The following is a 21080-nucleotide window of genomic DNA, read 5'->3' as shown; positions in this document are numbered from 1 at the left end:
TATCATTTTATACTCCTTCCAGTAATGTACAAAAAGATTCCAATTATTTAACATCCTTAGTGACATTTGTTATTTTAACTATTATTTTGTAAAAGAATAGCCATCCTAGGGGTATAAAGTGGTTATTTCATGATTTAGTTTGCATTTTGTAACACATATCAGTTTTGAGCATAATTTCATGTATTTAATACCTGCTTGTATATCTTCTTTGGAGATATGTCCACACACGTCCTTTGTTCATAGTTTAACTGAGCTGTATTTTTGTTGTGTGGGTTTGTAGGAGTACTGGATTGATCCCAGATGTTAATCCCCTATCCAATGTAGATGTACAAATATTTTCTCCCTTTTGTTGCACTGTGCCTTCACTTTCTTGACACTTACCTTGATACATCAAAGACTTTAATTTGGATAAAGCCAAACTTACCATTTTTAAATTTATGACTTTACTCATGTACTGGGGAGAGTAGAGAGTCAGGAAGAATCAGTGCCTTCGTTAACTCAACCACAAATGAGCACACCCATTTCCACCATGTTAGAAGATTCATTAATAAATGATTTTTTTCCTGAAAGCATTGTGCCCTGGTATAGAGTCTTAACTTGGTTTGTTTGAAGGTAACATCAGAGGGGACGAATACACACATCACAGAAATGGTGACAATATTCAAATTGATAAAAATGAATCGTGAAAATGAAATGCCACGTCTTTCTCCCCAGGTGCACAGCATCGTGTCATGTCCAGACCAAGAGTACCCAAGAGGGAAGAGAAATCGCTGCCCCCCCAGAGTCCTGACCTTTGTCGCCTTAGAGGACTCTCTGGGGATGTCACTGGCCTGCACAGCTCTTTGCCTCTGTGTCCTCATGGCTGCGGTTTTGTGGGTCTTTGTGAAGCACCAAGACACCCCCCTAGTCAAGGCCAATAACTGGGCTCTCAGCCATGTCCCGCTTATCTCCCTCCTCCTGTGCGTCCTCTGCTCCTTACTCTTTATCAGTCGTCCCCACACAGCCACCTGCGTCCTCCGACAGATCACATTTGGAACTGTGTTCACTGTGGCTGTGGCCACTGCTTTGGCCAAAACCCTGGCTGTGATCCTGGCATTCAAGGCCGGGAAACCAGGAAGAACCATGAGGCGACCGCTGGTAACAGGAGCTGCTGTGTCTTTCCCATGTGCTCCATGATCCAGGTGATCATCTGTGGAGTCTGGCTGGGAACCTCTCCCCCTTTCCTTGAGATGGACTCACTCTGAGCCCAAGGAGATCCTCATCATGTCCAACAAGGGCTCGGCCACTGCCTTCTACTGTGTCCTGGGCCACCCGGGCTCCTTAGCCCTGGGGACCTTCTCCTTGGCTTTCCTGGCCAGGAACCTGCCTGACACCTTCAGTGAAGCCAAGTTCCCGACCTTCAGCATGCTGGTGCTCCTCAGTGTCTGGGTCACCTTCCTCCCCATCTGCTATAGCATCAAGGGCAAGGTCATGGTGGCCGTGGAGACCTTCTCCATCTTGGCCTCCGGTGCTGGGCTCCTAGGCTGCATCTTTGCCCCAAAGTGCTATATTACCCTCCTAAGACTTGAGAACTCTCTGAAAGGTTTAAAGTATCAAACAGATTCTAAGAGAAATCTGCATTCAGGTTCATCTCATAGTAAGTTGCTATTACACTTGGCTTTTGAACAGTATACCAGATAGATATTATTCATTCCAATAATAGCATCAGAATTGCTTTAGTACTATTTCACAGAGGATCTTTTTTCTCTTTTTAAAAGTCTCAGTCATTTAGTTATGGATAGATGTTCTATCTCAGATTAATGGCTCCTCAAAACTCCTGCTACTGAATCTAGCTGGGTCCTCCATCATTAAGTATACAGTAAGTACATCCGTCTTGTTTCCTCCACGCCTGTATCCAGAAAGTTCATCTTATCTGTAAAAACATTTCAGACCACCCTTTATTATGTCTGACAAGAGGAAAGATTCCTATTAGGAGACAATATTGAAGGTATACATGCTTTTCACACATTAATGAAATTCTTTCAGAGATTTTTATTGAAAATATTTTTTTCTGAATGCAGAAAGTAGCCAATGAAAAATACTGGTAGCTATGGCGGATTCATGTTGATGTTTGACAGAAAACAACAAAATTCTGTAAAGCAATTATCCTTCAATTAAAAAATTAATTTTTTAAAATTACTGGTAGTATACTTTCTTCATTCAAATCATAATTTTGCAATTTACTTAAAATAGAAACTTAATCTTAACTCCTGAGTTTCCAAATAAACATGGGCTTTTTCTGGAGTCTCTACATTAATATTCAATTTGTTCAGTTTTTTCCTCCAATAATGAACTTCAGAGAAATATTTTGGTATGTTACTTTTTCCCACATCCTCTCTCATTTTATCCCCCAATAAAAGTTATTTCTCTTTGAATAAATTCCTTTCCTTGTGAATTTGAGAATCAGCATCTCTAATTTCTAAAAATTATACTGTGTTTCTATCTATATCATACTGAGTTATTTGTCTTAAAGAAAATGAGCTCATTAACATGTTTTAATCATGGATAAAGATGGTATTCTCTAATCAGGAATTTTATTTCCTCTCAATGCTTTAATTTTTCTTTTTCTGTTGTTCAGTTGCTATGTCTGACTCTTTGGGACTCCAGGGACTGCAGCACACCAGGCTTCACTGTCTTTCACCATCTTCTGGAATTTGTTCAAATTCAGGGGTCCATTGAGTCTATGATGCCATCCATCTCATCCTTTGCACCTCCCTTCTCTTTTTGCCTTCAATTTTTCCCTAGCATCAGGGTCTTCTCCAGTTAGTCTGCTCTTTGCATCGTGTGACCAAAGTATGGGAGCTTCAGCGTCAATCGTTCTAATGAATATTCAGGGTTCGCTTCCTTTAGGATTAACTGGTTGGATCTCCTTGCTGTCCAAGGGACTCTCAAGAGTCTTCTCCAGCACCACAGTGCAAAAGCATCAATTCTTTGGCACTCAGTCTTCTTTCTGGTCCAACTCTCACATCCTTACATGGCTACTGGAAAAACCACAGCTTTGACTATATGGATCTTTTTTTTCAGAGCCACGTCTCTTTTTAATATGCTATGTTTGTCATAGCTTTTCTTCCAAGAGGCAAGCATCTTTTAATTTCATGGCTGCAGTCACCATCCACAGTGGTTTTGGAGCCCAGTAAGATCTGCCACTGTTTCCACTTTTTCCCCCTCTATTTGCCATGAAGTGATGAAATTGGAGGTCATGATCTTAGTTTTTTTAATGCTGAGTTTTAAACTGGCTTTTTCACTCATCTCTTTCACCCTCATCAAAAGGCTCTTCAGTTCCCCTTCAGTTTCTGATCAACCACCTCAGAAATGCACATACTTTATTTACATTACATTAAAATACATAAAGAAATGACAAAATTACCAAAAAGAATTTGTTAATCCACAACCATGGTAGAGAACTTTAATTCACATCTATTGGTAATTATGTTTGAGAGAGGGGAAAAACCTGCAGGTACATACTAGTAATATATCTGAAAACACGTTTAGCTTGAGTTAATGAGAATACACTATCTGAAAATTAGAGAATACACAGGTGGCTCACTGATGAAGAATCCACTTGGCAAGGCAGGAGACACGGAAGACTCCACTTTGATACCTGGGTCAGGAAGATCCCTTGGAGAAGGGAAGAGCAACCCACTCCAGTATTCTTACCTAGGAAATCCCAGGGACATAGGAGCCTGGAGGTCTACAGTCCATGGGGTCACAAAAAGAGTTGGACACGACTGAGCACACGCACACACACACACATACACACTGTTTTCAAATAATCTTGGAGCATCTATAAAATGACCAACTAATATTATTCAGCAGGACATTAACAAATCACCTCAAAAACAAACAAACAAAAAATCACTTGAGTTTCAACCACTAAGGTACTTCTAAATCATGTAAGAAGTCTAGGAATAAGCAGCCTGTAGCTGATAGAGCCAATCAGAGCCTCTTAGAGAGCCCACTCATTGTGATTTTTGCCACACTGTGGTCACTGTCATCATGATCAAAATATAGTTCTTCCAACTCTACAGCTTGACTCCACCTTCACAAGAATGAATGGGTAAGATGAACAGGATATGGGTGAGGCAGACAAGTCAGACGATTATGTGTCCCCCTCACTTCCCTCCATGACTTCCATCTACTTCTCATGGCCAGCAGAGCAGAAGAACACCTCCCTGGGCTTTGGGGATGCCCTGTGGATTGACTATTTTCAATACTACTCATCAACAAATTGAAAAAAGTTTAGAGAAAAAAATCTTCTTCTTTTAAGAAAACATAGGGGAAAATGGACATTGATAAAGAGGCTAAAAATAACTGCCACACTAGAATAGAAAGATAAAAAAGAATCAGCATCATAAAATCCACTTAATAAAAATGCTATTAAATTAGAAAAAAGTATATAGCAATTTAGCTATTTAGCAATTGCTAAAAGGTGTTTAGCAATTATCCTAGCTTTTACTAGGATAAACTAACTCACTCAGTAAATAGTCAGAAATACCTTTATGAATATGCAGTGTATTAATAGTTTTAGAGTCAATGATGATAAATGTATTACATACAAAACTACAGAACATAACTTAAAGTTTATTTTAGGGCACAGCTGCAGACACAAATGTTGCTACTTAAGCAAAAAGATTGACAATTAAAGAACCAGTTGCCCCAACCTAAGGATGAGACACTGAAAGGTAATCCCACACATAACATTTACACTTTCGTTCCCGTTTTAAAGTACTCCACAGTCACTCAGAGAAGAGCTCAGGCAATCTCACGTTGAGGACCTTCTCGGGCTCCCCTCCTGCCCCTCCCAGGCGACTTCTCACAATTCAACGAAGACGGAAGTCATCGAAAGACGTTCCAAAATTAATCCACTCACAGGTTTTTGCATCCAGGAATTCCATACTTTTCCTAATGTAAGAGGTATCATTAAAGGCATTCCCTCCTTCTTTATACTCACAAGTTTAAGGAATGTGGGAAACTGGAAGGCTTTCCAATACTGATGCCATTCAATGGTTTGTTCTCTCCAGAATCAATCCTCATGTCTCTTAAAAGCTGCGAGAACCCTGAAGGCTTTCCCATAGTACTTAGTACTTGAAATTTCATTTTCTGTTAACAAAAACGCTTGTGCTACAGGGTTTTCCACATTCCTTACATGAGTGTTCCTCTGTAGTGATTCCTCACACATGTTCTAAAGGACATTTTAAGGGACAAGTGTCCATAAAGGCTTTTACATTCTGATGATGTTCATTGGATTTTCCCTTTAGTGTGAACTGTCACATGACTCCCTAGATATCACGACTGTATTCCTCAGATTTATTCCCAATACATAACCTTTTGTGTACATTAGGGTGAGTTTGAGCTGAAAGTTTATCATGAAGCTTGGACTTATGACGTTTCTTTCATGAGTGAATTTACACAGGAGTTACCGAATTACTTCATACTGAACAGACTGAAAGAATGAGGGTCTCCTAAAGGCCCTCTTTCAGTGATTTCTCAGATGGTTCCCAACAATCTCTATTTCCTGGTATTCACATTGAGCATGGTCTCTTCTCACAATGTTTCAGGAGTGATCTGTGTGACCCTTAAAGTATGGAAGAAGTGATGATATGTCCTTCCGGGACAAGGTCATAAAAGACACTGTAGCTTCTGCATTAGCTCTTCTTTAAATCCACTGCTTTGGGACGACCCTGCTTCTACATCATAAAGATTTTTAACCCTACAGAGATTCCAACATGGTGAGTAAATGAAGGTTCCCTGCCAACAACCAGCTACTAACTTGCCAGGGGTGCCAGTGGACTCTTTAGCAATAAAGTGGAGGATGGCAGCTCCTGCTGACATCTTGATTACAACCTCATGAGATCCTGACCAGAACTACACATCTAAGCTGGTTCTGAATTCCTGATCTATAGATAATATATGTTTGTTGTTTAAAGCCACTATGTTTCAAGGGGAAATTTGTTATGCAGCAGCAGCTGACTCATACATCTAGTGTGAGTTGTCACAAGTTGTCTGAAAGATAAGAAATCAGTTACTGCATTCATATCCACCTGTTATGTATTCTCTTGTGCACAGAAAGGTAAGAATTAGTAGTGAAAGATTTTCCACAATGATTACATTCATAGGGCTTTTCTCCAGTGTGAGTTCTCACATGTTTCTTAACAGCTGAGAGATTATTAAACGCTTTCCCACAGTTACTGCATTCATAGGGCTTCTCACCAGTATGAATCCTCTTGTGAACAGTAAGAGAAAAGCTACTGCTGAAGGACTTTCCGCACTGATTACACTCATAGGGTTTTTCTCCAGTATGAGTTCTCATATGCTGTGTCAGATATGAGCTCTTCCTAAAGGTTTTCCCACAGTCATTGCATTCATAAGGCTTCTCTCCTGTATGAATACTATTGTGCCCAGTAAGGGAGGACCTCGTGCTGAAGGCCTTGCCACACTGATTACATTCATGGTGATTCTCCCTCGTATGAATTCTCTTGTGGCTTTTGAGGTTACAACTAGTGCGGAAAACATGAAAACACTGGTTACATTCATAGGGTTTTTCTCCAGTGTGAATTCTCACATGCAGTCTAAGAGAAGAAGGATCATTGAAGGCTTTCCCACAGTCATTGCATTCATAGGGTTTCTCCCCGTTATGTATTCTCTTATGAATAGTAAGGTAAGATCTACTGCTAAAGGATTTTCCACACTGATTACAGTCATAGGGTTTTTCTCCAGTATGAATCCTTTTGTGCTGAGTAAGGTTAGATTTTGTGCTGAAGACTTTAAAACACTGATTACATTCATTGAGTTTCACTCCCAGATGACTCCTCTCCTGTTAAGAGATGAATGAAAACTATAGTTTATAATATTTTTTAAATATTCAATGCTGTTATACACATTTTCTCTCCCAGGAACTCTGTTACATTATTATCATTGATGTTGTGGCTATCTATTTTACATGCTTGTTAAATGGCTTCTGCCCAGTCTGAGTTTTTACGAGCTAAGAAAAGATAGACAGATACATTGCCACAAGTCCTTATCATATTCACAGAGCATTTTCTAATAAGTTTAAGCTACTTTATATTTTGACAGTCACATTTAAGGAAGTAATTACTTGTGGGAACTCTCAGCAAAGAAACAAGTCTGGAGATAATTTATAATTTTCTCTAAATTCACAACTGATTTACAGTCTCTCTCCTGAAACACCATTATTTCATATGTTAATGACATTTCCCTATAATGACTTCCCTGATTATTTTGTTGCTTTTCTAACTTATGAAATTTTCTTACTGAGAAAAACCAGAAATTACCACGTTGGTCTTACCGCTCTTACACCATTAGAATGTTCTTTTCTAAAAATATGCTTCTTTGGAGTTAACCATTTTGCTTTAAGTACCATTTCCAAATCTAAAACAAATTGAAAATAAATTTAAGTTAATGGTGAAAAGAAATATGAGTAAAGGCAAACTGAGGGGTTAGGGTTTTTGAGGAGGTTTGCAAGGAAAGGCATATGAGTATACAAATTACAGGTGCTTAAAAAGGACTCTAAAAGGATTAGGGTTGATCAGAGATTTACACTAGGAGGAATTATCAGGAAGGTAAAGTTCCAGGAAGGAATCAGAAAAACAGCTCATATGAGACTTACTTAAAAAGGAAAAGGGACATTATTTTTTCCCCCTCTGAGTCCAAATTAAAGTAGAAGACATTGAACAGAGGGTTAAAGAGGAAAGAAAGAAGGCGCATGAGGAAGCTAACACCAACTGTCTTTGGCCATCTCTGTCAGAAAAGAACACATTTTAGGTACCTCCAATGTAACACTCCCATGCCCTGAATCACTGGCTAGAGCTACACCTCAAAGACAATTCCTCATATCCTCCTAGAGCTCACCTGGACAGGTGCCTGGGAGAATTCCTCCTTCCTCTGTCATCACCTTGTCTTCTTGCTCCAACTGGGAGATCAGACTGGGTTTATCAACATGATATCCTATTCATGGAGAAAAGACATGTGCTACTGGGGGCCTGTGCACGTGACAAGCAACTCTATGAAACTGAAGCCAAGAATTTTGAAGATGGGGAAGTGTGGCTTTTGGAGCAATGGAATAATTATATCTAAATTCTAATGACTATAGTAACTCTCAGGAAACAAAAGTACAAGCAATCTTGTTCAATATCCAGGGTGACAGGGTACACAGTCCCAAAGTCCATGCCCAAGTTTAAATACACAATGCAAAAGCTATAAAGCTTTTAACTATGGAAAATATAAAGTCAGGAGAAGGAATATTGAGCTCACAGGGAAGGCACTAAATAGCTCTACGAGCATGGGGACCATATCTGTCTCCTTCATCACCATACTCCTACACCCCCAAAACAGAGACAAGCTTGAGGTCTGGTGAGAAAAAACGACAATGAAAATCATGGACTATAGAGCTTCAAAAGTCCCTCCCTCTACAGAAACAGTGAATAAACTGGAAAAACTATCAGAACAACCTTATCAAAACCCTGAAAACTTATCAGAAGTCTACAGCAACCAGGAAAATGCTTAATCAAGGACAAAAAATAGCTGACATTTAACTGACCCTTGACTCATCTGTTCCGTGCTTTGGCTGTGACATTGAAGACAACTCCTAGTACTATGGGGCGCAGGATAGACCCTATTCTCAACACACTGTGGTGGCTTGTTTTGACCTTTCTGGTGGCTCCCTGAAGGACTGGCTCAAAGGGTTTGCCTTTATTTATCTAACCCCAAACTCTCCAAAGGTTGAGCTGGTTACACAGTGGGCATGTGCTGAAGGCGTTAAAAAGGCAATATATTAGCCACTACTGCCTGAGGCAAATGGAAACAGCAGAGGAAAGCAAAAGGCAAACCAAGGATAGAGTAAAAGTATAACCTAACATGTTTGGGGGAGTTTTTATAAAGCTCCCTCATACTCATTTGACTCTGGACAGCCACATGCACATCCAGGCTTGGGCACACGCTCAGAAAAGCCATGAGAGGGCACTAAGGCCTCACCGCTGACAGGCCTTCAGGCTCAGCACAAGGAGGAAGTGAAAACTGAGGCAAAGCTGTAAACTGCCTGAGTGTGAAGGTATGCCCCTGTAGAGAGAGACTAGAAGCTTTTTTCTTTTTTGTTCCAACTGTTTAAGGAAATCTCTGATAAATCATTAGTTAACCATGAAGCTGGGGTTTCACTGGTGCCTCAGTGGTAAAGAATCTACCTGTGAAGACAGGGGCCAGAAGTTTGATCCCTAGGTCAGAAAGACCCCCTGGAGAAGGAATAGCAACCCACTCTACTCTCCTTGCCTGGGAAATCCCATGGCCAGAGGAGCCTGGTGTGCTATAGTCTATGGTGTTGCAAAGAGTTGGACATAGAAACCAAAACAACAACAACCCTTAAGCTAACAGAACAGTTTTCAGTGGCCATGTACAATGAATACTGACATACAAAAACGAGTTCAAAAAGACAACATGCATATCACACCAACTAGAACAAACAACATCAACAAACTTTAGGGATGAAGAAAGAAGTGATTCCAGAATTATGTTACAACATTCTAAATGTCTAGTTTTCAACAACAACAAAAAACTATAAGGCATGCAAATAAACAAAAGTATCTAGATAGCATATTAAAAAGCAGAGACATTACTTTGCCAAGAAAGGTCCGTCTTGTCAAGGCTATGGTTTTTCCAGCAGCCATGTATGGATGTGAGAGTTGGACTATAAAGAAAGCTGAGTGCCGAAGAATTGATGCTTTTGAACTGTGGTGTTGGAGAAGACTCTTGAGAGTCCTTTGGACTGCAAGGAGATCCAACCAGACCATCCTAAAGGAGATTAGTCCTGAGCATTCATTGGAAGGACTGATGTTGAAGCTGAAACTCCAATACTCTGGCCACCTGATGTGAAGAACAGACTCACTGGAAAAGACCCTGATGCTGGGAAAGACTGAGGGCAGGAGAACGGGATGACAGAGGATGAGATGGTTGGATGACATCACCAACTCAATGGAGATGAGTTTGAGTAGACTCTGGGAGTTGGTGATGTGGACAGGGAGGCCTGGTGTGTTATGATCCATGGGGTTGTGAAGAGTTGGACACGACTGAGCGACTGAACTGAACTGATGGTCCATTACAGGAAAAAAACAATTAGTAGAAACTATCCTTGAGGAAGCCCAAATTTGGGGCTTGGTGACTACACCAAGAATTTAAATTAACTATTTTAAGTATGATCAAGGACCTAAAGGAAATCATAAAAACAAATTCTGATCAAAGAGAAAATATCTTAAAGAGAGAAATTATAAAACAAAACCAAATAGAAATTATGGAGTTGAAAAGTACAATACCTGAAATGAAAAATTCAGAAGAGGGGTTCAACAACAGACTTGAGCAAGAAGAAAGAATCAGTAACTAAGAAGATAGGACAATTTATACTACTCAGTCTGAAAAACAGAAGTAAAGAAAAGAAAGAAAATATGACCAGCACCTAAAAGACCCACAGGATACCAACATACACATAATAGGAGTCCCTTAAGTGAAGAAGACAATGGACAGAATGGATATTTAAAGAAATAATGGCTAAGAATTTCCCCAAATTTGATGAAAGACATAATGTATACAACCAAGAAGCTTAACAAACCCAAAACAGGATAAACTCAAAGAATCAGAATCCATCCTAAAACACAATATAATTAAACTCTGAGAAGTCAAAGAGTATCCCTGACACCAGTAAGAGAGGTGATTTAACATAGACACTGAATCATTGGTAAGAGTAATAGCCAATTTTGGAGAAAGCATAGGCAACAGACATTGGGAAGATATACCCAAGCTACTTTAAAAAAAAGTTAACCAAAGATTCTATATGTAGCAAAACTGCCCTTCAAAAATAAATCAAGATATTCCTATAAACAAAATCTGAATATTTGTCATTAACATATCTATCCTACAAGAAACGCTAATAGGAAAATTTTAAGCTTGAAATGAATGGGCAATGAAGACTGACTCAAATCCACACAAACATATGAAGAACACCAATAAAGGAAAACACACAGGTAAATAAAAACATCAAAAACAATTGTTTCTTTTTGGATTTTTAACTCCTTGTTATTTTTGGCTGTGACTCCCCTTTTTTTCCAATGATTTAAAAGGGAAATGCCTGTGTAATGGAACACAACATATAAAGATATAATTTGTTAAAAAAAAAAAAAAAAAAACAGTATAAGGAGGGGTGCAGCTACACAGGAATTAGTCTTTTGTATACTGAAATAAAGTTGATATTAAATCAGAACAGACTGCCTAAAATTAAAACTGTAATCCCTCCCACAGCCACTAAGAATATAACTAAAAAACAGAAATAGAAATGAAAAGGGAATCAAAATGGTCCACTAGAAAATATCTAATACAAAAGTAAACAACAATGGAGGAACAAAAATGACATAGGGCATACAGAAAAAAACAGAATGACACAACTAAGTCCTTCTTATGAAGAATTCCATTAAAAGTAAATGGATTAACCTGTCACAATTAAAAGGCAGATTTTAGCAGAACGGATAGCAAATAATCAATGATACGTGATCTATAAGAGACTCACTTTATATCTAAAGACACTAACAGGATTAAAATCAACAAATGGAAAAACAAATTCCATACAAACAAGAGATAAAAAAGAGAGAATGTGGCTATACTACTATGAGGCAAAATAGACTTTAAGACAAAAACTGTTACAAGACACAAAAAAGATATTACACCATGATTAAGAGATCAATTAATCAAGAAGATATGATAATTACAGACATATACTACCTAGCAACTAAGGTCTAAAATGTATAAGCTCAAAACTCACAGAACTGAAGGGAGAAATAGATCTACAATAATAGTTGCAGACTTCAATGCCCACTTTTAATAATGGGTAATGGGTAGAACAACTCGTTAAAAGACCAACAAGGAAACATAGGACTTAAACAATCCTATAAACTTACTAGACCTCACAGACATAAAACACTTTATTCAACAACAGAATATACACTCATCTCAAGTGCATGTGAAAGATTCTCTGTAACAAAGCATACGTGAGGTCACAAAACAAGTCTACATAAATTTAAAAACAATAAAATCATATAAAGTATCTACTGGACCATGACAAAAGCAAATTAAAAATAAGTAACAGAGGATATATATTCAAAAATTTAATATTAAGAGGACAATACTAGGGCTTCCCAGGTGGCACTAGTGGTCAAGAACCCACTGCAACTGCAGAAGAAGTAAGAGAAGCGGGTTCGATCCCTGGGCTGGGAAGATCCCCTAGAGTAGGAAATGGAAACCTGCTCCAGCATACTGGCCTAGAAAATCCCACGGACCGAGGAGCCTAGCAGGCCACAGTCCATAGGGTCGCAAAGAGCTGGACACAACTGAGTGACTGAGCACACACCCAAGATGAGAATACTAACCAAAATCATCTACAGATTCAATGAAATCACCATCAAATTTCTAATGGACTTTTTTTTTTTTTAAATAAATGGACAAGCTGATCCTAAAATTCATATGGATTGCCAAAGGATCCTGAATAGACAATAAGCAATCTTGAAAAAGAACTAAGTAGGAAGAATCCCATTTACTGACTTTACTTCAAAGTAACTGTAATGAAGACAATGTGATACTGGCACAATGACACCTGACCCATCAGGTTATGTCAGGTTTCCACAGGTTAATGGAAAATAACTGAGAGTACATAAGCTCACATGCTTATGGTCAAATAACTTTTGGCAACTGGTCCAAAACAGTTCAATGGGGAAAGGAACAGTCTCTGCTACAAAGGTGCTGGGACAACTGAATTGATATACACAAAAGAATTACGTTGACAATTTCTCCAAGCCATATAAAAATTAACTCCAAACAGGTAAAAGATTTCATTGAAAAAGTAAAACTAGAACGTTTTGGAGAAAAACACAGAAGCAAAATTTCAGGAAATTGGACTTGGCAATAACTAGGCATGATACCAAAAGCACAAGGAAAAAAAGAAAAAAGCACATAAACTGGACTTCATCAAAATTAAAACTTGTGTATCAAAGGACACTATCAAGAAAATGAAAAGATATCACACAATGGGAGAAACCATTTGCAGATAGGGTCTAGCATTCAGAATATAATAAACTTCTAAAACCCAAAAACAAAAAAAGATCAACAACCAAATTTAAAAAATGGCTTGAAAAGACATTTCTCCAAAAATGACATACAGTCAACAATTACAGGAAAAAATGTTCCGTTTCATTAGTAATTAGAGAAATGCAAATCAAAACATGGAACAGGAAATGGCAACGGACTCCAGTATTCTTGCCAAAATTCCATGGACAGAGGAGCCTGGCAGGCTACAGCTCGTGGGATCACAAAGAATCAGACAACAGAGCATGCACTCAAACCAAAACAGGTGAGATACCACATTATACCCAATATGATGGCTATCTTCAAAAAAGCAAATATTGGGAGACGATATAGAGAAACTGGAACTCTCATATATTGGTGCAGCTGGTGTGAAAAACAGGTTGGTGGTTCCTCAGAAAACTAAACATAGTAATATAAAACCCAAAATTCCACTCCTGGATATATACCAAAGAGGAACTAAAAATAGGTGTTTAAACAAAGGCTTGTACACAAATATTCATAGCAGCATTATTTAAACTAGCCAGTAAGTGGAAACTACCCAAATGTTTATTAACCAATGAATGAATAAACAAAATGCGGTATATCCATAAAATGGATTATTCAGTCATAAAAAAATAAAGAATCTATAAATGTTACAATAGAGCTAAACCTTTAAACATTAAGTTGCCGGAAAGAAATGGGACAGAAAGATCACATATTTCATAATTCCACTGATACGAAAATGTTCTGAATAGGCCAATCCACAGAAACAGGAAGCAAATAAACAGTTGCAAGCAGTAGGGGTGGGGAAGATAACACATACTGATCACTTTAATGGGTACAGGTTTCTTTTTAAGAGTGATGAGAATGCTCTGAAATTAGTGTTGATGGCTGCACAACTTTGACTATATCAAAAGCCAAGCAATTAAAAACTTTTAAAAAATAAACTTAAAAAAATCTTAATGATTAAAATGGTGAATTTTATGTTATAAGAAAGATAGATACCTCAATTTTAAAAAAGTCTTATTATCTGAGTCATTAAATAAATGCAGGGATGATGTAGGGCTTACCAAGCGACGCCAGGTTCCCGTAGTTCTCCAGCATCACATCTCTATACAGCTTTTGCTGAGAAGAGTCTAGCAGTGCCCACTCCTCCTGGTTGAACTCCACGGTCACGTCCTTGAAAGTCACCAAGTCCTAAACCACCATAAACACTGTGGCTTAACTAAGGACCGTCCCCACCAACGCTGAGAGAAAAAAAGCCAAGGACGACAAGAAAAGGGAGAGAGAGTCCAAAGCAGGAGCTGTGTGGGCAGGGTTCTGAGCTCTGCTCTCGACTCCTGGGCTTGGCCCTGGACACTCATCTCCTGTCTACTCATGTCCGCCCCCAGGGCCGCATGTGCCCCTAACACACAGGCAATCTTCTTTTCCAGTGAGACCGTGGCATTCTGCAATCAAATTCCCCTCAACCTCAAAGGCTGAGCACAGGCCTAAGACACTGCAGAAATCAGAGAAGTACTTGGCAAATGGATGAAAGATGCCTCAGTGGCCACCAGCAACTGCCTGAGTTTAGGACACAGTCATGTGTTTCCCTAGCTTCCCCTTAAAACTCTCGCCAAAGGGGACTGGTGGAGGGGGACGGAGGGAAGGAATGGGAGTTTGGGATTAGCAGAGGCAAACTATTATATATAGGATGGATAAACCACAAGTCCTACTGTATAGCACAGGTTAACTATATTCCATGTCCTTTGATAAACCATAATGGAAAAGAATACGAAAAAGAAAACATATGTGTGTGTATAACTAAGTCACTCTGCTGTACGGCAGAAATGAACGTTGTAAATCACCAACACCTCAGTAAAATTAAAAAAACCAAACTCTCAGCAAAACATGGTGTAGACAGTGACCTGGGAGGAAGCTCGACATGGCAGTAAACGCTGACATGTGCTGACGTTATTTGGGTCTCCCCGAACCCTCCACCAGATGCCTGAAAACCTGATCCAGCTCCAGGTCATTGACGGGACAAGCCCAACTTCTGGTCAAAGGAGTACAATCTGGAAACAGGAATGTCTGACTCACCTGTAACCAGTCTGTCGGGAAGCCACCGGCCAACCCTTCCTCCTCTGTGTATCCTCTCTGGTGAGGGGCTGTGTACAGGGACGACTGAGCTGGAGAAGAAGAGATACCCCAAGAACCCAGGCTTGCCCGCTGTTCTCACTCACAAACCTGGAGGCTTAGGCTTCCTCACCTACTTGTAACTGACTGTATCCCCAACATAGAGAGGACATACCGACACCCAAACACCCACACCCAGCTTCCCCCGGAGGCAGAACGGAGCTCTGTCTCATTCAGGGTCAGAAAATAGTGCCAAAGGTCTTATACCACACTGGAGGAAGAAAGGACTATTCCTGTTTTGCAGATGAAGAAACTGAACTGCCAAAGGATACCACTGTTACTTGCTCAAGTGTATACAAAGAATCAGAAGTATAATTCAGAAGCTCCCATGCATTTGCGACACAGGTGACGTCTCCCCAGATTCACAAACCAGCTAAGTCCCAAATCCCAAGAAGCCGACAGTCAGGCATCCGTGACCTTGGGGCTCCAGGAGTAACACTCATGGCTCATGTGCTCAGTCCCCTCCCTCCACCAGCTCTGTGATGCACGAGATTCTAGCACTTAGTCAGTTCTGAGGGCTGACCCTCAAACTCACCACAAGTAGGGGACAGGACCATGGTCGCCATCCTGCAATTCAGACAGTGACGTTTTCCTCAGCAACAGGGAGCTGGAGAACCAGGATGCCCCTCCTCTTGTCCCCACAATGCACTCAGGACTGGGCTCTGGAATGAATGGGAAAATATGAAGTTGTCACAGTCTCTCTCTCCAGGCTACTGAGGATGAGCCTTTCTTAAACTGTCCACCACGTCCTCCATCAAAATATAGTATGTGTTTGTACACACTGCTACCTTTAAAATGCACTGGCATGCACGTCCTTAACCACTGAGCCAGCAAGGAAGCCCAGCAAAGGATTACTGTTTTAGTTACTAAGGTTGGGGATGATTTGTCACGCAGAGATAGGTAACAAATACATCTTCACTTTCAGCAAATGGTCCCGCATCCCACTTCTTAGTCATATTCATGAGAGGGAATATACCTTCCCATCTTGTCACCAAAACTGTATTCTGCACCATGGTTTTCTCCCTCTCTGGTTATAAACCAGGACCTGGCTTCTCTACAATGCTGGTACAGCTCTCTTCTGTGCTCCATCCCTTTTAGGAGCTGGACGCCTGCAATTATCTCTACTTTGCCCTTCCTCTCAAGCTCTCCCACTCTATTGGACTTCCTCGCACCATTTAAACTCAATGCAGTGTTTTCAGTAGAGAGACACTACTATTCTAATCATAGAGTTTTCTTTCTAGTTACCACCCAGTCTCTCTCCCTCACCACAGTCAAAGTTGTTTATTTTTCCACTCTCTATCTCATTTCCTCATGTCCCACTCACTCTGAGACACAGTTTTGTTCAGTTTCCACCACTACCTATTCAATTGGTAGAATTGCCACTGATCTTATTTACAGAACAAAGACAGAGATTGCATTAAAATGATACCATTTCTTATCTGTCAGATCAGCAAAGACACAGGGGACCACACCTTTCACTGCCAAGGCAGTACAGAAGAGTACTCTTATATACTGTTGGGGTACAAATACAGCCCCTATGGAAGGAAATCTGTCAACCTCAAGTGAAATGCAAAACATTTATCATATTCCTGTCAATCATACTACAAGGAATCTATTTGAAAGACTGTTGTTGTTTAGTTGTTAACTCATGTCTAACTCTTTGCAACTCCATGGACTATAGTCTGCTAGGCTCCTCCGTGCATGGGATTTCCCAGGCAAGAATACTGCAGTGAGTTGCCATTTCCTTCTCCAGGGGACCTTCCCGACCCAGGGATTAAACCCGTGTCTCCTGCATTGGCTGGCAGATTTTATACCACTGAGCCACCAGGGAAGCCCTTGTCAACATCAGCAGTTCACATCCTCTATTTCTCTGAGTGACATACAAAATCTGAACAGACTGATCACTAGCAAGGAGACTGAATCAGTAATCAAAAACCTCTCAGTGAATGAAAGCCCAGGACCAAGCAGCTGCACAGATTAACTTTACCAAACATTCCAAGAAGAACTAACACCAAGCCTTCTCAAACTCTTCCCAAAAATAGAAGAGGGGGAATTCTTTCAAACACAGTTCACAGGGAAAGTATTTCCCTGATACTGAAAACCAGACAAAGAAGCCACAAAAAAAAGAAAATTACAGGTCAACAGCCCTGATGAACAGATGCAATAATCCTCCACAAAATATTAACAAACCAAATTCAACAATAAATCATACACCATGGATCACACACCATGATCAAATAGGATTTATTCCAGGGATAACAGGGTGGTTCAATTCAATCAATGTGGTATACCACATTAAAAAAATGAGAGGAAAAAATCATATAATTGTCTCAACAGATGCAGAAAAAGTATTCAACAAAATTTAACATCCATTTATGATAAAAACTCTCCACAAAGCAGGTACAGAGAAAACATACCTCAAGATAATGAAGGCCATGTACAATAAGCCCACAACTAACATCATACTCAATGTGAAAAGCTGAAAGCTTTTCCTCTAGGATCAGGAACAGGCAAGGATGCCCACACTCTTGCCACTTCTATTCAACATAGTATTGGAAGTCTCAGCCAGAACAATCAGGCAAGAAAAAGAAATAAAAGGCATCTAAATCGGAAAGAAAAAAGTAAAACCTTTTCACTATTTGCAGATGGCATGATTTTACATGTAGAAAACCATGAAGATTTCATTTAAAAACTTGTAACAATTGAATTCAGTAAAGTTGCAGGGTACAAAATCAATACACACAAAATCTGATGTTTCCTTACACTAATAATGATCTATAAGAAAAATAAATTAAGAAAACAATCCCATTATACAATTGCATCAAAAAGAATAAAATACCTAGGAATTTAACCAAGGATGTGAAAGACCTATATACTGAAAACTATAAGCCATTGTTCTTGCACTTTCGTACAAATTTTAGGTGTTCTATTTCTGTAAGAAATACCACTGGATTTTTGATAGGGGTTACATTGAATCTGTATATTGTCTTGAGTACTATGGACATTTTAACAATATTAATTCTCTCAATCCATGCCTAGAGTCCTAATTCTAATTTGAACCCAAAGTATTCTGTGACCTGGCAAAACCCTCATGCATGAGGGTTCAGTCACTCAGTCATGTCCAACTCTTTGCAACCCCATGGACTGTAGCCTGTGAGGTTCCTCTGTCCATGGGACTTTCCAGGTAACAATACTGGAGTGGGTGAGTTGCCATTTCTTTCTCTAGGCAATCTTCCCGACCCAGGGATCAAACCTGGGTCTCCTGCATTGGCAGGGGGATTCTTTACCACTGAGCCACCTGGCAAGCCCAGCAAACCCCTCAGTCGAATAAAAGATGACAGTTGGTTACCACAAATTGTACACTCAAAGCATACCTACTGCATGACAAGCAAGCATTCCCCTTAAGAATGTTACAGAAAAGACAATGAATAAGGCACACATGCAAACACAATTAGTGAAAACCAACAATATACTATTACTCAAAACGATTCTCTGCAATATAAATCACCAGACTGTTATTTCAGAAACAGTTAAAGAAATAAAGTTAATTCTTATTAGAAGGCAAGATGTAGAGTATAATCTGTAGAAACTACTGCCCTACCCTTGCATCTACAAGCTGTTGCTCAGTATTCCTCCAACTGATTTTTAAATCTCAGAAGATAAAACAAAACACAAAATAAAACCAAACACTTGCTCAAAAGACATTTGTTTGGCTGCTGGTTAATTCAATTTTGAATTTGTTGCCAATATAAAGAAGTACAAATTACTTTTTCCCCCATGCACTGTTTTGAATCTTTGTGGAAGATTTATAGGGTTTTAGAAGTCAAACTGAACCAGGCCTAAGGAATGTTGCTAAGTGGTCCTGCTAGTCTTTAGTGGGACGACTTTTAATACTACAGATACACATAAAAGAAGTATATATTTATACTTAAATATACAAAACATACTTAAAATATATAAAATCCTAAAATTTTCAGTATTATGGAATGCAAGTAAATATATATTTGTTACTTATGTGTAGTTATTAACATACTTGTTTAATGTGCATTTATTTGCACATAACTGTATTTACTTATTTACACATGCATCACCACACTCCTTACTATCTTTCCCTTGAATATAATCCCCATCAAACATACTTTTTTTTTTTCTTAAAGATATTTTCATTTTCAGTGACTCCTTGTGTTTACAGCCTGAGCACAAGAAAGACCTGTTAGAAGTTCTGCATAGCTGAGGCTGCTGGAAATTGTTTCTACAAGATCCACATGGTACTCACCTGGTCACACAGAAATCCACGTGTCAATGAGGACAGGTGAACCTTGAGACTGGTTTCAACTCAGACTTGAACTCCAGATAAAATTTACTTGTCTGTGGGGGTGGGGGTGGGGGAAGAATACAAAGATTGCTTTTGAGATTTTTTGGGAGGCATAATACAATCGCTGGATGGAAGGGCCACACCATTCACTTTTCTTTTTTTGTATTAATATTTACTGCACCGATTTAATACGTAATTGCAGGTTACGACTAGATTTTCCTGATTCTTGTCCAGCCATCGGCCCTCTGAGTTGGAGGAAGCGGCTTCACGCGGTGTGCATTCATTCGCTCTGCTCAACTCTTTTAACTGGATAGTGACTGTCTTTTTGTGATTCCAGACACTTTTAACAAGACTCGTCACTCAAGGGCATTAAAAGTGTCTCCGCTAACCTTTTAAGTTCATTCAGGGCTTTGAAGATTTTAAGACCCTAGAACAGGGTTTCCAAACCTCAGCACTATTGATAATGCTTTGTCACGGGGCTATTTAGTGCACTGTCGGATGTCCAATAGCATCCCTGGTTTCCACCCACTTGAAGGCAGTAGCAGCCCCTCCCATTTGTAACAATCAAAACAATGCTTCCAGACGACTAAATGTCCCCTCGGAGGCAAAAAAACACACCGGGGAAAGATGGTGGGGAGATGGGGAATTGAGGGGACAGTGGTGCCCATAGCTAGGAGGAAACAAGAGGCTATGCGCCGACCTGCCGGAACAGCCTGAGGCCCCAGGGGTGGAAACGCGGCTCGCAGGAAAGGGGGAGGAACTCTAAAGCCCGTGACCGGGGTACCCCAGACTCATGCCCCTTCCTAGACTCTTAAGGGAGTCCAGGAGTGCCGGCAGCCCACAGAGTCCAGCCTCTTATAATGATGCCGAACGTACCACGTGAATCCAATCCCCCAGCGGAGAAGACCGTACCCACAGTTCAGCGAGCCACCCCGCTATTTCTTCCTCTGTACCATCGACGCTTCCGCTTCCGGTCTTGGGCTGGAGCAGGGGCTTCAGTTTCCGGCATCTAGCCGCCGCGGACAGTGGAGCCCTGCAGGGTTGAGGCGGCGGGCGACTGCGGCCTTGCACCCAAGCCTCGGACGAGGCGTTCTCGTTTGTGTAGTGAGTCCAAGGCTGGGCCGCAGTGTGGGTCAGAGCCAGGGACTGAAACCGGCTCTAGGGGCGGGGCTGTGGGCGGGTACTCGCTTGTGGGCGGAACCAAGCCTGGAGGGCTCGGTTGTGGGCGGACACCCGTCCTGTTAGGGGACTAAGGTCGGGGCTTTGACTGGGTACGGATCTGGGGGGCGGTGCTAGAGTCTAAGCCTAAGGCTGGGCAGAGACTAGTTCCAGGGGCGGGGATAACGCCGAGGTGGGGCTTGGCTAGACCGGCCGGAGAGCTGGAGAAGGCGGCTCGAGGGACCGGATTGAAGGCGGCGGGTTGGCGGGGGTGTGCGGGGGA

At 40.4% G+C, this 21080-nt stretch overlaps 1 protein-coding gene and 1 pseudogene across 2 annotated transcripts; one reads left to right on the top strand and one right to left on the bottom strand.

Annotated features, from left to right (window-relative positions):
- The first annotated feature begins 675 nt into the window (after positions 1–675).
- Positions 676–1680, top strand: LOC136156680 (vomeronasal type-2 receptor 116-like; annotated as a pseudogene).
- A 350-nt stretch (positions 1681–2030) lies between these two features.
- Positions 2031–20725, bottom strand: ZNF557 (zinc finger protein 557). 2 transcript variants are annotated; one of them, XM_065917853.1, is made up of 8 exons: positions 20516–20725; positions 19601–19692; positions 15860–15986; positions 15229–15317; positions 14220–14346; positions 7909–8004; positions 7346–7428; positions 2031–6853 (listed from the first exon to the last, which is right to left on the bottom strand). In XM_065917853.1, exons 3-8 carry the CDS (start codon positions 15888–15890, stop codon positions 6071–6073), a joined length of 1209 nt encoding a protein of 402 aa, XP_065773925.1. In that variant the 5' UTR covers positions 15891–15986; positions 19601–19692; positions 20516–20725; the 3' UTR covers positions 2031–6070. The 2 variants fall into 2 exon arrangements, with proteins under 2 accessions (XP_065773925.1, XP_065773926.1); XM_065917854.1 differs by having other exon boundaries at positions 20552–20725.
- Positions 20726–21080: the final 355 nt, after the last annotated feature.

Source organism: Muntiacus reevesi, chromosome 1 (genome assembly GCF_963930625.1).
Source record: "Muntiacus reevesi chromosome 1, mMunRee1.1, whole genome shotgun sequence".
In the NCBI taxonomy this organism is placed as follows: Eukaryota; Metazoa; Chordata; class Mammalia; order Artiodactyla; family Cervidae; genus Muntiacus; species Muntiacus reevesi.
Note: the sequence above shows the minus strand (reverse complement) of the source record. Positions and strands in the feature narration are given on the sequence as shown.